The sequence below is a fragment of the Pseudorca crassidens genome, chromosome 16 (genome assembly GCF_039906515.1).
Source record: "Pseudorca crassidens isolate mPseCra1 chromosome 16, mPseCra1.hap1, whole genome shotgun sequence".
Lineage (NCBI taxonomy): Eukaryota > Metazoa > Chordata > Mammalia > Artiodactyla > Delphinidae > Pseudorca > Pseudorca crassidens.
In genome coordinates this window covers 54,023,502-54,040,038 of record NC_090311.1, presented here as the reverse complement: position 1 = coordinate 54,040,038, position 16,537 = coordinate 54,023,502, and the positions used below count along the sequence as shown (strand labels likewise).

The 16,537-nt window shown below is 56.8% G+C and overlaps 1 protein-coding gene and 1 long non-coding RNA gene across 11 annotated transcripts in view; one reads left to right on the top strand and one right to left on the bottom strand.

The window, feature by feature from the left end:
- Positions 1–16,537, top strand: part of ZMIZ1 (zinc finger MIZ-type containing 1) — a 185,870-nt gene that overhangs the window by 141,037 nt on the left and 28,296 nt on the right. For all 10 annotated transcript variants that reach the window (XM_067710389.1, XM_067710390.1, XM_067710388.1 and 7 more), the window contains one exon: positions 11,795–11,939. In XM_067710389.1, coding sequence (XP_067566490.1) covers positions 11,795–11,939 — 145 coding nt within the window. The remainder of the gene's footprint in view (positions 1–11,794; positions 11,940–16,537) is intronic.
- LOC137208524 (uncharacterized) lies at positions 5,311–7,135 on the bottom strand. Its single transcript, XR_010935651.1, has 3 exons — positions 6,837–7,135; positions 6,242–6,332; positions 5,311–5,854 (listed from the first exon to the last, which is right to left on the bottom strand). It is a non-coding gene; the product is annotated as an uncharacterized lncRNA (long non-coding RNA).

The following is a 16,537-nucleotide window of genomic DNA, read 5'->3' as shown; positions in this document are numbered from 1 at the left end:
AGTGGGACAGATGGAGGCCAGTTTGGTGCTTTGGGCAGCTGGGTCATCCACTGCCAACCCCTGCTGGGCACCTGGCGGGGTCGTGCCAGCCAGGCACAGGTGGTTTCCAGGGCTCCGTCAAACATCCACACTCGGGTTCTCAGAAAAGGAGTGGAGTGACCGATTAGGAAGCCAAGACATAGACTCCTGAAACGCGCAGCTCTCAGCTGCCCTTGCTAGATAAGCGGATAAGAGAGCAAACCCTGCAACACAGTTCTGGATAGGGAACCCACCGGAAGGTCGTCATCCCCCACAATGCGGGGTCCGGAAGCAGCATCTGAATCTGCCACCAAGTGCTGCCCGTGGGGCCAGGTCATGTGCCCCTGAGCTGATTTCCAGAGTGACTGTAGGTGGAGCGGAGCTTTGCCTCCGCCTCTAAGCCACCTGCCCAGTGCTCAGGCCTCACCCTCACAAGCCCAGAGTCAGGGGCAGGCATCACTGACTGCACTTCTTGTGCCGGGAACCTGAGATCCTTGGAGGTTACCAGGTCACTCAGCCAGGGGAAGCCAGGAAGGAGTGGGAGGGTTGGGGTCCAAATGCTTAGAGGCAGGAGAGCTGGGGGTCTGGTCAGCAGGTTTCTCCTGAACCTGCTCTTTCTCCAAGAACAGTGAGTGCCCTGAACCCCATTTGCAGTAATAAGGGTCACCCGCAAAGTGCTGCTTGCCTCAAATCTCTCTCCTGCCCCCGTCACCACAGCACACATCCCCTTAGCCACTCTTAAGGGCTGGTAAGTTTTCCAGGTGGTTCCTTTATAGAAAGCAAGCTGCCCTGAGATCAGTCCGCACCTCCCTAAGGCTCTGACCCTGGCTTTATGAGTCCAGGCTGGGTGCAAGGAAACTGCCGTTTGAGGGTCCTGGGGTCTGTCACTGGCTCCTGGCTCCCACGGGAAGAGTCAAGGTCCTGAGATTGAACGTGGGGGCCGGAACGGATGGAGGGAGTGCTCAGCAAGGCCTCTCAGCTCTCAGACTCAGCCCTCTGGCCCTCCACAAAGGTGGGTGGTTGTGTGTTTGGTCTCGGGGGTCTGCTTGACCCTGGGAAGGGCCTGGCCTCACACCGACCACTCCTTCTTACACTGGGAGTGGGAGGACACAGCCAAACTGTGAGTACCCAGCTGGGAAGCCTCAGAAAAGTGAAGTACCCGGGGAAGAAATTGATTCCCGTAATCCCTCCTTACCCCTCGGGCTCGCTGAGAGGGAGCAACAGGCAGTAGTGTTTAACCCGCGGGAGAAACTGGCCACGGAGGAGAGAACAGGCTGCCCAGGTGACCTGCTGGAACGCGGGGCGTGAGCTCTGCAGGCAGGCAGACGGTGTGGCTCCCGTCTTGTCTTGCAGACGCACTGGGAGTGTCACGCCAGGGCCGGTGGCTTGGGGAGACCATCCTCGCCAGCCTGGGCCTCTGGGTCTCCTCTGTCCTGCTCAGGTGCTGCCTCGGAGCAAGGTGGAGGTGGGGAGACTATTGGCTCTAGGCACGCACTGCCCCCCAACCCCCATGGATATTCTCGTCCATCCTTGGGTAGCCAAAGAGGTCAGTCCTGTTGGAACCCGTGTCCTTCTGACATATGGGGTGCAGGTGCACGGAGGCCTCCTGGCCTCGATCTGTTGTGGGCGTGGCTCGGGGCCCCTCCCCTCTCCAGCTATTAATGCTATTAATGCTTTGCTATTAATGCTGCATAATTTCCAGCTGAGATGGTCTAGAGCCCCACGCTCACCCCACCACCAGCAAATGTCCCAAGTAAGATGGGAAGATCCCGCCTTGGTCCTGGCCTGCCACAGACTCAGGTGTGTCCTGAGCCAGGTTACCTAGCTTCTCTGTGCTCGCCCCTTATCTTTAAGATGGGGGTTGTGACTTTCCCACCACCAGGTGGCTAATGAGAGTCCAGGGGGCAAGGGGTGTGTGAGCCGGCCCCCCATGGGGGTTCAGTACACAGTGGCAGCTCCCTGCCAGCTGGTCTCTGCAGACAGCAATGCTTTGGCCAGTGCCCCTATCCAGGCCCATCCCTCAGGCTGGCAGGTCTGAGGGGCACCCCCAAGAAGAAAGGAGCATTCTTTTTCTGATGAAAACACCCCCTTGAGCTTGTTTCGGGTGTATTTTCAGTTGAATCCGAGTTAGCCAGGAAGGCCCAGAGGGTGGTGTGACCTGGACAAGGAATTTTCCAGGCTGGGATTTTCCTAAAGTCCACGGACAGGCTCAACCCGTCTGACATCTCTTGGGTCGCTCCGCCGGGTTGAGGGACGGCCAAACTGGTTTGGGGATCAGCCCTGCCAGCAGCAGCTCTGAGATCCCCCAGAGTTCACTTCCTAGGGTGAGTTCACAAGCTTGGAGACGTCCAGCTCCTGCCAACCCCACCAGCCCTGGGGGACAGGTGTGGGAACACTGGTGGAGCATGCCAGAGGTCCTCTCCTGCCGGCCCAGACCACAGGACCGCAGATGGCAGGATCTGCCCAGCACAGAGAAGCAGGTAGGGCTGGGCGGGGCAGGCCGTGGGCCTCCCTGTGAATCCTGGGACCAGGCACCACTCATCTGGTAGTTACCCTGCCCGTGGGGTTTGTGTGTGGATGAGGGGGGCAGGCAGAGATGGAGAGGAACAGGGTCACTCGGCCAAAGGGCCAGCAGTGGATCCTTCCTTGTTTTGACTTTCTTACCCACGGTGATGGGACGTGACAGAGCAGGCAGCAAAGTGTGGGAACGATCTAGAAAAGCCAGAAGGAGCTGAAACTCAGGACAGCGTGCTGCTGCTTCTGCTGGTGCTGGAGCAATGATACGGCTGTTTTGCAGGAGAGCGAGATTTTCCCCCAAGGAAAACATCTTTGGTTTTATGTTCCAGGGGTCAGCTGTCAGGGCCACCAAAGTCCAACCTACAACCCCCCAGGGAATGACATTTCCCGTAACCAGAGGGAAGCTCTAACCCCTCAGCTGCCCAAGCTGCTGAGGCTGCAGAGTCCTTCCTGCCCATCTGCCCACCTACTGGGCCCTGTCACACCTGCGTCTTGTGCACACCGGCTCTTGGACCTCAGCAGATCCACTTGCTGCTCTGGGCCCAAGGCCTTAGTAAATAGGGTCCTTGGGCAAGGTGAGAGCTCTGGAATCCCTTCTGTCTATAGCCCACCCTGGTGGGGAGGTGGAGGGTCTAGGATGAGCAGCTCATCCCACCCACGGCACCTGCAGGATTGAGAAGGGGTTGAGGCTGGCTTCAGCCTCGAGAGACATGAGCTCGCTGTGAGGCCAGGGCCGAGTCATGGGGCAACAGACTTCAGAAAGCACAAGCGCTCACCCCTCTTTTACACAGGGTCCAGAGAGGGAAGGAAGTTACCTGAGGTCACACAGGAAGTTGGTAGCAGGCCAGGGACAACGCACTGGGGTGGTGCTGATTCACGGGAGTAGGAGGTGGGTAGGAGGCGCGCGGCCATCTCCCGGGGATGCGTCTGCTCTCAGATAGGTGACATCCTGACTGGGGATGAAAGGGAAACCGTCCCAGACCAGCAGTGGGGCTGCTGTCCTGCGATGTGACTGGGGTTGAGTCACCTCTTGGGCCTCCGTTTCTGCTTCGTAACACGTGGACAGCCTCACCCTTGGCCAGCTCCTCGCTGGGGCGTGTGAGGCTGCAGTGAGGCAGAGGGCACCAGATGGCTGGGAAAACGAAAAGCCTGTCCGTGTGCCCCCTACGATCCCATTAGGTCCTCCCATCCGTAGTGGGGTGCTGTCTCCCCATTTCGCAGATACATACGTAGCCCCAGGCTGCCCGCTGGGTCAGTGGCCACGTAGAACAGATGTCTGATTTCCTGAGGCCGGACAGCCACTGCCCCTGGCCCAAGGGCTCTGAGTCGCTGCCCCTGGCCCTGACCCTTTGTGGTCATGCGCATCCTGTGCCATTTCCTTGGAGGAGATGGTCCAAGAGAACCAGCAGGGAGGGGCCCCTTGCTCTGTTTCTGGGGCACCCAGCACTGGTGGGCACAGAGGAGGATGGGCAGATAACAGTTCCGTGGACAGCTCTGTTCTCAGGGGTCATGGATCACAGCAGGAATCTTGACCTTGGCTCCTGTCCCACCTCCTGCTGGACACACAGGTGCATGGGGACTGAGGAGGGGCCGAAGGTCTTCCCGCCACCCAGGCACTCCAGAGGCAAGAGTCTGCCCAGGCTGGCCGCCTGCACTGTGTGGCCTCAGAGCTGAGTCAGAGTGAGCAGCTACTGGGGCTCAGTTTCGTGGGGTCTCGGGTCTGCCCAATACAGAGTGTCTGGCAGAAAAAAACATTGGGTATGGGCACCACTGGGTGCTTGGAAGCAACACTGCGCACCCAGAGAGCACCCGGTGTGAAGGAGGTGGTGTAAGCCTGGGCCCAAGACGTGTAAGCGTTTTTTGTGATCCTCTTGGACACGGGTGAAAGAAATTGTATTTTATTTGAGCAGCAGTATGTAGACGGGGAGACAGAGAAACCTCCTAATAACAGAAGCGACAGTTTTTTCTTATAGTTCTTCCTGTATGCTCGGCATCATACTAGCATTTTACGTGTATTAGCTTGTTTAATCCTCATGATGGCTTAGGAGGTAGGTAATATTTATTATCCCCATTTTACCAAAGGGAAAACCAGAGCACAGAGAGGTTAACTAACTTACCCAAGGTCACACAGCTGCTAAGTGGCTGAGCTGGGGCTTGAACCCAGGCAGCCTGGCTGGAGTCTGTGCTCTTGGCCACTCTGCCTTCTAGAAGCAGAAGGTAGTCAACATTTCACAGCTTCTGAGTTTCCAGCTGAGACTCTCGCACAAGACTCGTCATCTCTCACATGTGGTTTAAAGCTCAGGCCCTTCCTTCATCTTAGGGCTCTTCACGCCAGGCCTGTGAAGAGAGGTTCCTCTTACTGTCTCCCCACTTTACAGATGAGATGGAGAGACCAGCCCAGGCCTGTGTCATCTGGGCAACCCCCTTCTCCCTCCCCTTTTGGGCCCTCACCATTCCTCCTTTTCTCTGCTAGATCTGTAGAGTAGAACCCTGGTCTCCAGGCACAGGCAGGAGTCTTCACTGTTTCTGACCAGCCCCCGCCCAACAAGCTTCCTTCCCAGGCAGGACCCCGTGTTTTAGGAGATGAAAGAGGAAGGTCAGAAGATAGGAGGGTGTGGCCTGGGCCTGGAGGGGCGGGAGGAGGAGCAACAGCAGCATCCCCGGGGAGCCCTGGGTGAGGTGCTCTGGGGTCATCGGTGTGATTGACGCATCAATAGGAACACCAGTGCCAACCCATGAGTAGAGAAGAGCCAGGGCTGCAGCTGGCCTTCCAAGTTATATGAATGGATGTTGTTCCTGTAAACTGCTTGTTACCTTTCATTCCCCAGTTTGGACTGAGTGGCCCACTGATGGGTGTGCCTGTCACAAAACAGGTGTCACTTGACTTGGTTGTAGATTTTATTTGATGGCAGCCCCAGCCTGGACACACGGTGATAGGATTCCATTCAGGGCTGGTGGTCTTGGGGCCGGGTCCCCACCCCTGAGGAGTGGGGAGCTGCTGGCAGGTTTAAAAGCCACAGGGTGCCCAGGGTATTACCCTGATCGACTGGGTCTCAGATGCAGCGTGCCCGGTGTCTGTCCATCTCTCCTGTCTTCTGCACATTGGGTTATGTACCTGCAATTCCATCTGTTAGGTGTGTGTTGGCTGCATAGCCTGTGCTGGGTGCCAGGGTTGCAGAAGTGAACCCCTCGAATCCCATCGTGGCCCTCGGGGTTCACGCTCTCTCTGTAGAGCCCCCAGGTTGCCCCGGGATAGCGCATCTCTCACTCATTTCAGCATCCTTTGAGCATCTACCGTCTCCCAGGCCCTGTGCAGCCTCTGGGGACACAGATTGGAAAGAGGTGAGCAGGATACATTTGTGGAAAAATTCCTCTGGCCGCCTTATAGAGGGCAGGTTGGCAGGAGACGGGATTGGAGACTGAGATAGATGATAGGACGTGCTTGTCATAATTCAGGAGAGAAAGGACAAAGCTGCAGAAGGTGATAGGAGCAGGCAAGAAGCAGAGGGGACAGACTGCAAAGATAATCGGGCTGCAGTGACCCATGGGTGGGGCGGGGGGCAGTGCCCATCTTCTGGAGGTGGCTTGAGGTGGTCCTGGGGATTTGAGTGGATATGGGAACAGGAACTCAGATGTGCCAGGGAGGAAAGGAGGGGAAAGGGGGAGGAGCCCAGCGTGGAAGACTGGTTCTTCTGCCTTGACTCACCAGGCAAGGCCTGTACCAGGCTTCCCTGCTGGGAAAGGGGACCACCAAGCTTCTGCTGCCACTTCAGAGGGTCTTGTGTGGATAGAGTAAGCTGGTGATATGAAAGCATTTGAAAATGTGTCATTAGTATATTTCATTGACCAGTGACCCCCGTTGGCATGTTCCCAGGGGCTTTTTCTGCCTCCCTCTGACTTCCTTTCCGCCATCTCCCCCAGAAGCGTGGTTTGAGGGCCCGCCGCCTGGCAGGCATACCTCCTGAGCCCCCCTGGATCCTGCCCCATCCCTGGGTCTCAGAAGCCCTCATCCCTTCCTCCCTCCCTCCCTCTTCACACACACACTGTCTCACCCACACACACTCCCACACTCAGAGCTCCTCTGTTCTCCAGCAGCCTTTTAGCTGCTGAGATGCCCTTGATACTTAATACGCCCTTGTTTCATTTGTTTCGTTTTGCGTGTAGCTTCCCCGGGCTGCAGCACATTTGGCAATTCTCCTGCCTGGCCCTTACACCCAGGTCTCTGTACCCTCTTCCCCAGACTGCCTTTCATCCTCCCTGCACCCCCATGCCCCCATCCCTTCCCGATTCCCAGACTTTACCGGGAGTGAGTACCCAGGCATCTCACTGTCTGAATATCCGTATGCTCACCTCCATAGGAAACAAATGCTGCTTTTTTTTTTTTTTTTTTTTTTTTTTTTTTTTTTTGTGGCCACATGGCTGCCTCTGGTTTCTGGCTCCTTCTTAAGCCCAAGTCCTGCCTGGCAAGGGGCAGTTTTTTGCATATGCCCAGGCGAGCTTGTCTGCCCCTTTGATGCTCCGACTCCCAGACTCCAGCCTCTGCCACCCTTCCACCCACAAGTGGCTCATTGTCTGCCGATTACTCTGCTGGTTTGGAGGACGCAGCTCCACCCTCCCTCCCTGGAGCCCAGGCAATTCCCAGAGGCAGCCGTGCAGCCTCTTCCGTCTGCCGCCTCTCTCAAGTAAGGCTAGCAGCCCCATACTGGTTCATCTGATCAGCCCAGCCTGAGTATCCCTTCTGCCAGGAGCTGCAGGTAGAGGCACATGCAGGGCCTGTCACTGTTTTCAGGGAGGGCACATCTGGGACAAGCCAGGACTAAGATGCCTCAGGGCTCTACTCCAGACCTTCCTTCATTTCTATATCTGGTTTCCTTTTACTTGTCCCTAAAGGACACTGGAGTGGCCACCAGCTGTAGGGGCAGAAGCCAGGGAGATCTTGGGGAGCAAATGTCGGGAACTTGGCTCTCCCCTGGTGCCCTCCCTCAGACCTGCGTCCTGTGCCCCTCCTGATTCTCAGACCCCATGCTCATTACCATTTCTCTTCCAGAGAAGTCCGTGCCGCCTTACCATAACACCCTCTGGTGCAGGGGCCCCTAGATATGTCTACTGGATCCTGTTAATAGGAGGTACCCCCCTTTGTCTCACACACACCACTATTTTATGTACGACTAGGAAAGAAAAACCTACCACCAGTCACACCATGGTGTGGCATCGACTGTAAGACACCTGCTGCTGGCAGGTGACTTAGTTGTTTAAGTCCATGGAACCCTGGTGTCCCTTGCAGCTTCCTGGATAAACTGCAAAGACAAGTGCAGGTAGTGGGAGCATGAGAGGTCAAACTGTCGTGTCTTCTCCCTGGCTGGAATCCCCTCTCCCTTCCACGGACCCCTCAGGGCTGCTGCTGTGTGGTCAGAAGTGGGCAGAGACACCAAAGCCCATCCTGTCGGTCACTTATCTACCAACCAAGGTCAAAAATACTAATCGTCATTGTATCAGTAGCAAACATACATAGAGCACCTACTCCGTGCCTGACGCTGGTCCTGTGCTTTGTGGTGGTAACGCAGCACATCCTTACAGCGGCTCTGTGACGTGGGGAGTAGAATTACCACCACCCCCCCCCCAGTTTAGAGGTGAGGAAACTGAGGCACAGGAATTCAGGTGACTTGCTCAAGGCGTCACATGGGTGGTAGAGACTGAGCTGGGATGGGTTGTGGAGTCCGTGCCTCACCAGCTCTTCGGGTGCTCTGTGAATGCAGAGGTGGGTGTACGATGGAGGAGTTACTTTTCTGGGGCTGCTGTGAGTTACAAGGTCCTTTGGGCCTCCGCCCACCCTCCCTCCCTTTTGGCTTCTGCTTGGATGCCCATGTGGTTGACTGGCAGCACCAATTTACAGCTCACATCCACTCTCTGCGGCAGGCAAGCCCCCGTTAAGCCCATTTCACAGATGGGGAGACTGAGCTCCAAGTAGTGAAGCAGCCTGTGTGAAATCTCCCAGCTAAAGAGTGTCAGGGCACAATTCAAGCTCAGTCCGTGGAACTCCAGAGCCAGGGCGCTTAGTCCCCATGTCCCACAGCCTGCTCACCACTGTCCCACAGTCCCCTCTCCTCCCCTCTCCTGGGGTGGTGTAGACACTGGTGCCGCCTCATCAGAGAGGCGTGCTTGGCTCAGCCGTGTACAGACAGAGCAGATGCACACCCAGACATCTACCCTGCCAGGCTGTCTTTCTGTCCTTGCATAATCCTCTACCTGCCTCTGTCTGTCAGTTCTCCTGGGTCTCTGATCTTTTGGCTGCAAATCCCCATGTGTTATCATTAACCGATGTTTGCCTCAGAACAGCTTGTGTTGGTTTGCGCCATGATGAGAGCCTGCCCTGCGTCCGTCCGCCATGCGTCTGCCCACGTGGCCTCTGTGCCAGCTGGCCACTCGGGCCAAGGGGGTGACAGGTGGTGCCTCCCTTGCTCCCTGTCCTTTCCCTCTTGGTTGTAGGAATGTGGCTGTCCTGGCATCTGTGTTGTGTCATGGCTGCCTGATACCCACAGCACATCTGCTCACAGCATCCCAGACCCTCCCCAGCCAGGCCCCTCTACACCACCAGCCTCCCTTTATTCTCTCTGCAGAAAACCACTCCACTAGCAATAGGAAGACAAGGGCCGTCCTTGACCAAGTAGGCGGGTGGCTTGTGACACAGGAGGAAAGCTCTGAATGCCCCCGCTGTGCCCCCACCCCCTCCCATGGCGTGCTGGCCCCCAGGAGGAGCGCGGGCTGGGAGGGGTGGCCGTGGGCAGGGCGGGCAGCAGGCGGCACCATCTGCGGCCATCCTTTGTGCTGGCAGCCGAGCGCTCCCTCCATCGCTGTGATCCGCCGGGCCTCGTGCTTGGCGTGCAAATGAGTTTCCAGATGCCCGGTGCCCCCCCGCACAAGAAGCGGTAACTAGGGGCCTGGGAGAAGAATGGAGCAATCTGGAAATTCATTTCTGTTTGTTCCAGCCTCGCTGAATAGACCGCTTCTCCCTCCAGCTGAGGCAGATGTGTGCTGGGCACCCGCTTCAGGGGCGTTTTGCCACGGTTTCTGGGTAGACACACGCCGGGGGGGTGGGGCCTCTCCTCTCTGGCACCCTCCTCCCTGTGCAGGTGGTGGTATGGTGAGGCCCACAGAGAGGGGCAGGACACAGCTTTAAGACGCAGCTCGCCCACTGGCACCCCCTCCTGGAGGGAGAAACAGGTGCCCTGTTGGGAAGGGCACGGGCTGTATCTCAGCCTCGCTTTCCTCTCTGGTTGAGCAGTTTTGCACACCTGGTGACCCCGGCGGGACCCTTCACCACCCCACCCCATTCTCACGAAAACCACTGCCCTTCTTTTGTCCTTTGGTCCCCAGCAGACCCCTGGGAACATGGGCACCTCCCTCCCAGCCAGCTCTCAGCAGGACTCGATGGACGGGGTTCTCCTGCTGCTCCTAAAGATGCTGGGCCCCACTCGCTCTGCACTCCTGGCAGAGATTGCCTGGGCCACGGGCACGGGCAGAGCCTGGCAGGGTCTCAGAGGGCCCCCAGCCCTGCCTCTCGGGGCCTTGGGCTGATGGGGCAGCCTCTCCGGGATCTGAGCGGTTTGAAGCGGCAGCCCTGTGCTGCCACCCCGGGGCCTTGTGTGTCTGTGCGTCCTCCCCCAGTGCCTGCTGAACGAGGAAAGGGGTGTGATTCAGATGAGGCCCGAAGCGTTTCTCATTGAATCAGAGGGGCTAGCGACCATGGCCTCTTGGTTTTGGCCTTTTGAAGAGTTTCATCTCCTCCCCCACATTCTGGTTCAGCCTTGGGCTTCACCACCAGGATGTGCAGCAGGGGCACCATCTGTGTGTCTGCCTGTCTCTGACTGTGGTTACTGTGAACGAATGACTTCACCTGCCTGAGCAGTGAAGCAGTCCGCTCATCTGTAGATGGGGATGAGAGCTGATATCCTGCATCACATGGGGTGGATTCGAGAAAAGGACAGAAGCATGTTGCACGGCGTCCACGTGGGAGACCCTGGAAACAAGCAAGTGGGCTCTGCATCCAGCCTAGTGGCTGAGCAGTCCTGGTTCAAAAGGCTCCTGGTTGCCTGACCAGGTCGACGCGTTCCAGGACTGTCAGATCAGTCTGGCTGATTACTCGTGGCAGGAGTGAGGCGTTGGCTGGGCTGTGATCAGCCGTTTTTGCTTCCACGGTCTCCGCAGTTTCCCCTCCTGCCCCTGACCACAGCCCTGGAGGAAAGGCAGGGCAGGGGTCTTTACTCCTCTTTCCCTGCTGGCAAACTGAGGCCAAGAGAGGGTCTGTGAGCTCCTTAGGGTCACACAGCAAGGTGGTGACAACCCAGCCTTCCTGACTCCTGACTTCCCCAAACCTCAGCTCCTTTATGCGCTTTGGAAGGACTGGCCAGAAACACTGACCCTGAGGGTGCTTTTGGCCTCTGGTGGCCGCACCGGCACAGTTCAGGATGAAAGAAAGTCCCCCAGCACGCAGTTCATTCCGGTGGCTTTTCTCTTGGTTTCCGAGGCCTCCTTAAGCCTGGATGTGGAGGGTTCTCCTGTGCTTCCGCCTTTGGTGCCCCTGGCAGACTCTAGTTCAGCCCCTGGGCCACTCTCTGCCCTGGAAATCCTTTGTCCTTTCAAGCATCTGTGCCCAGCAGTGCAGGAACCTGTCGCAGTCCTGACCGGAAGGTGGGTGCATGTGTGCTCAGCGAGCAGGATACTTTTGGGGGAGGAGTGTCAGGGAGAACCCTGCAGGCACTCCTGGGAACGTCAACAGGTTCCAGGAAGGATCCGGATTTTGTTTAAACCTTGTGATTTGGGGTCCCACCCATGGGGAGGAAGCCATGTTGAGCCCATTGTCCAGAGTCCGAGGGGGGTGGGCTTCACTGAGACGTCCGGGGGCGGCCAGCAGTTCCTGACCTGGGCCCAGGGCACAGGTCTGTGCTTGGCCCCTCTGCCCCTCTCCAGTCTCCTCTTGGCACCGCCTCTGCTGTCTGCTCTGTCGTCTTGACTCTCTCCTCTTTGCCGTTGCGGTCAGCCCTCCTCTGATCCATTCCTACAGTAACAGCAGCTTTTCAGTCCTCCTTCCTTTAGGTGTGTTAGCCCCACTATACAGGTGAGAACACTGAGGCCTCCTGAGGAGGCTTAGTGACTCTCCTGGTGTCACACCAAGGTGGAGGCGAAGCCAGCATCAGGAGCACCCAGTCTGGGTGGGTGAGGTGGCCGAGGAGCCTGCTGACCATCCTGTCCTTCCTTGCAGCCCTGCTGTCCTCCTGGTGCGAGGAGCTCGGCCGCCTGCTGCTGCTCCGACATCAGAAGAGCCGCCAGAGCGACCCCCCTGGGAAACTCCCCATGCAGCCTCCCCTCAACTCCATGAGCTCCATGAAACCCACTCTGTCACACAGGTGAGTGGGCACACGCCACCAGGGGTGGGTCCGGGGCCCGCTTGGGTGGATGCTGGACAGCCCCCCTTCAGGCCCCCAGGTCTCCTTGGAAATGCGCCTCAGGTGGGAGAAATGGGGTGGGTGCCCCTGAACAGCTGGGAGGATAGTACATTTTCTAAAATGCAATTGTCATGTTTTAAATCCTCGCGGGTGAGCGCCGTTTCTCCCCCATCAAAACAGGCTGAAAGCTCTGGGCTTACCCAGCCTGACTGCTTTGTCCCTTTGGTGGAGGGCCGTCTCTTCTTCAGGTTCTAGACTTCTGGCAGAAAGTTAGCCTTCCTGAACCCGGAGCCTTCCCTCTTTCCTAAGCAGGGTCTCAGGCAGGGCTGGAAGGGGCTCAGGAAGGTCACCGGGCTGGTGGTCACAGCCCAGGCCTTCCAGACAGGAGCCTTGTGCGGCTGGACCATCAGCACTGGGCAGGGCCACCAGAAACCCAGCATCACAGGTGGGACTGGGCTTGCCAGAGGCCATCAGGCACTGAGCAACTGTCCAGTCTGCCCTTCACCAGCCTCAGAAGGAGCACGTGGTCAGGACCGGCAAGTGCCCCAGTTCATTATCTCCACGTCTCTCGCTGAGCTGGGGATGTTCTCTGCGAGCGCTGTTCGGGCTGACCCTGGAACAACAGGGACTGTCATGCTGTCTGCTCTCCCTGTGCCCAGAGCACGCTGCAGGACACCTGGGTCCCACCATCGAGGCGCTGCCGGGAAGTCTGGTACTGGCCACGCTTTGTCAATCGAATTAGAGTTAGTTGATTCTTGGAGCCAGAAGGGAACTTAGAGTTCTTCGGTCCAGCACCTGCCCGAGCAGGATGGCCCCCAACATGTGGCTGGTTCCCTGCCTCGGTCAGATCCTTCTCAGGGTCACTGCCTCCTTATGCCCTCGGTCAGGACTCTGACAGCTCTGATGCTTGGAACAGCCCCCTTCTGTAGGTGTTTCTGAGGACGGGGTACTGTTGGCATTTGGGCCAGAGTAGTTTTTTATGGTGCAGGGGTTTGCAGGGCATGTCACGTCTTGGTCCCTGCCCACTCGATTCTCCTAGTGACCCCCAGGCATTGCTAAAGGACTCTCACATGTTTGGGGGGTGGAGGTATCACCTGTGGTTAAGAACCACTGCTCTAGAGAGGCAAAACCCTCCTCCGTCCACCTTCCCCCTCTTGCCCCCCCACTCGGCCAGAAAGCCGCAGGTCTTCTCCAGCTGAACTGCTGCCCAGCTGCTGAGTACAGGCTGTGGCTGAGAGCAGCCCAAGCTACACACTTTGCGTTTACCCTTGCTACCTTTTACCTCCTTAACTCTCCATCCTGCCAGAGTCATCCTGCCTCTCACGATCCCACGTCTCACGTCCTTCTCAGCCATCCCTCCTCCGGGTCATTTCAGTAAAGCTGCCTCTGATGGCAGGCCAGCCCCTCCAGGGACCTGCCACAGACCCGCTTGGCCGTGACCGCAGCCAGCCCTTGGCCAGGTCTCTGCTGAGTTGAGCTGAAAGCATGAGACTGCCTGGTCCTAGGGTTAAACAGATGAAGGGTGTCTCTGCTCCAGGAGCTGACTCTCACTGGTTGGGAAAATAAGACTCAGTGAGGCAAAATTGGGAGCTGGCAGGTGGAGGCAGGGTTAGGGTGAGTGACTTTGGGGTTCTCTAGGAGGAAGATGGCCAGGGTGAGACAGTCAAGAGGCCCAGAGGATATGGGCCTTGACCTTGAAGGACTTGGGCTGGAAGCTCACACACACACACACACACACACACACACCCCTCTTCAGCCCCTTGTATGTGCCCATGGAGTGCTAGAGAGGGTGAAGCAGGCGGCCTCTCAGAGAAGGGAGAGCTGTGTGCATTGGAAGACATGCTAAGTGTTGATGGGTAACAACAGAGCACGGTGACAGGCATTCTGGACCATATCCTACACCCCAAGGACAGAACTGGAAGGGAAATGCCCAGAGCAGGACAATGACTTGCCTAAGAACACACAGCCAGGGAGGGGCAGGGCGCCGAACCACACACAGCGCTCTACCCTTCACCCTCCCACTAGCCATTCAAGACCAGTGACGTAGTATCTGGTCATTAACCCGATCCTACGCCACACCTCGCCCTATTTCCCGATTTATAGTGGGACGGTTGAGACCAGAAGGAAGTATCATCTGTTGAACAAGGCCCAACCCATGTCCATTCAGACCAGGGCTGTTCCGAGGGCGCATTGTGGCCTGTGATTAGAGATCGGCTGCTCTCTACCTGTAACGTTATGCCTTTCCCCAAGGTGGGGAGTCCCTTATTTCCAGAGAAACTCCAACGGGGTGCATCACCTTCTAAGTCCCTCATGTAATTTCCCAAACAAGGAGGAAAGAAAGTGGAAGAGAAAGTCAAATACTGTCACAGCTAGGAAAGTCTTCTGCCCGCCGTCCTCCACCGCTGTACTGAATGACTTGGAGGAAGGAAGCTTCTCTTCCCCTTTCATTAAGGAGACCTCAGGCGGGGGGTGAGCTTAGGGACCCTGCGTGTTCAGGATTCGGTGCTCGGAGGTGTGTGGCTATTCCAAGACGCAGGGGTCCTTGTCTGAAGGTTCTGAGGACAAGCAAACAGGAGAGGGTGAGGGAGCCCGGATGCCTGAAGCCCCAGGCCGGTGGACTAGGAGGCTGTGACTGTTGTATTTCTGTAGTTCAGGCGTCACGGTCACATCCATCACAGGCCACGGAGGTCAGCCCCACAGCATCAGTCTGTGAGTTGGGGCCTGTGCCAAGGACCCCTGGAGCCAGCTTCTGAGCGTGCCAGCGGTTAGGAGGAATCCTGGGTACCCACACGTTTGGCTCGCGCTGTGGTTCGTGGAGCAGCCTGTGGGCTCATCCCCGTCTGGTCCTGACCACTGAGCCGTCGGTGTGCCGTCCTCCCACTTTATAGAGGTGCGCAGAGCACCGCACAGGAGAAGGGAGGCTGGGAGAGGCCAGCCCAGGGCAGGAAGGAGCCTCGGGCCTGCGGCCAGGCAGCAGGATCCCTTCACAGGCCCTGCAGTGACCCAGACTTGTCGCCAACAAATATTTCTGTCTTCTTCCAGATATTTAGTGAGTGGCTGAAAAAGCCGTTTGTGATGAGCGCATTGTCCACGTGCAAGTCAGTGCTACAACAGTAATGGAAAGCCTAATAAATCTTGTGTATGCTCTTCATTTGATTACAGTCAAAGTCCACTAGAGCTGGGGAAGCCTCCAAGACCGAGGGGTGCCACCCTTCCCCTCCAGGTGAGGGATTTGCAACCCCCAGAGGAGAGGTTCCTGGGAGGGGCCTTGGGGCTCCCCTCGGATTCTGGGCACGGCCCTGTGCTCCCCTCCAATCCTGAGCAGGACCCTGTGCTCCACTCCGTGTAGCAGGCGGGGTACAGGCCCTGGAGCCAAGCTGCCCAGCATTGAGTTTCAGCTCTGCCGTCTTCTCTCTGGGTCACTTTGGGCAGCTCTGTATCCTCTCTCTACCTCCGTTGCCTCACATGTAGCAATGGAATGACAGCAGCAGAGGACTTAACGCTTGTTGCCAGGCTTGGACACGGGGAGCCCCGTGGACGAGTCATTATTCTCTGAACCCTCAGCCTGGGGCCATCAGACTCAGATGTGCTCATTCACGGTCAACCAACAAAGAAGGGATCAAGCAAAACTGACTGCCGGTCCTCTTCTTTCCTTGGTCCCATCACACCACCTTCACCGCTTTTCATTTTTAGCTCTTTTTTGTACAGCCACACCGAAAGCTCAGTTTGTAATAGACCCCTCTTCTTGCCCCCAGGAAAAAAGAAAAAAGTAATGAAAGGGAGACTGAAGGATCTATAAATCCGTCAGTTCCAGATTGCCAAGATGCAAGGATCTTTTCCTTTTCTCCTTCCTCTTGAAAAAATTTAAAGCCCTCTAATACGCAGTTAGCTGCACCAGTTCCTCTCTGGGTTTCACCGCAGGGAGGGAAGGAAGCAGCCCCCACTAATTGTGATGATGGAGAGAGCTGCTAATGGTCCCCCTAAATTAAAGATGGTGGGAGCGTCAGCTCCTCACTGGCTTGGTGTGTCATTAGTGGTAACACTACAGCCTTGCGCAGAGACGGGACGAGTAGAGCCGGATGAGGGAAATTAATTAAGGTCTGACGATACCCTTAATAGGAATTTGTTATTTCTCCCAAATAAAGTGGCTCTGAGAAGTGCAAGGGAAGAAATACTGCAGCCCTCCCTCCCGCTTCCCTCCATGAATGTCTGTGTAGACACTTTCACAGGAGGTGCCCGGGAACCAGGAATCATCACTCCCTCTTTACTCATTTTCTCATATTTAGCAAATATTGGTCAGTGCCCATGGGGCTGGCAAACAGACGTGTAAACCGTCTGCTGTAACTACAGTGTGAAAAGCTCTTTGTAAAATATATGAAAAGAAGTGCTAAGTGAACAGAGTAAAATGTCCTTGGTGGTCTGCTTAGGAGAGTCACAAAAGGGAGCATCCAGGCTGGGCTCCGAAGTATAGATAGGAGTTTATGAGAGAAAGGAAGGCAGAGGAACACTAAGGAAAGCCTCAGAGGCTTGGAACGTATGTTCAACAGGCAGGAATGATA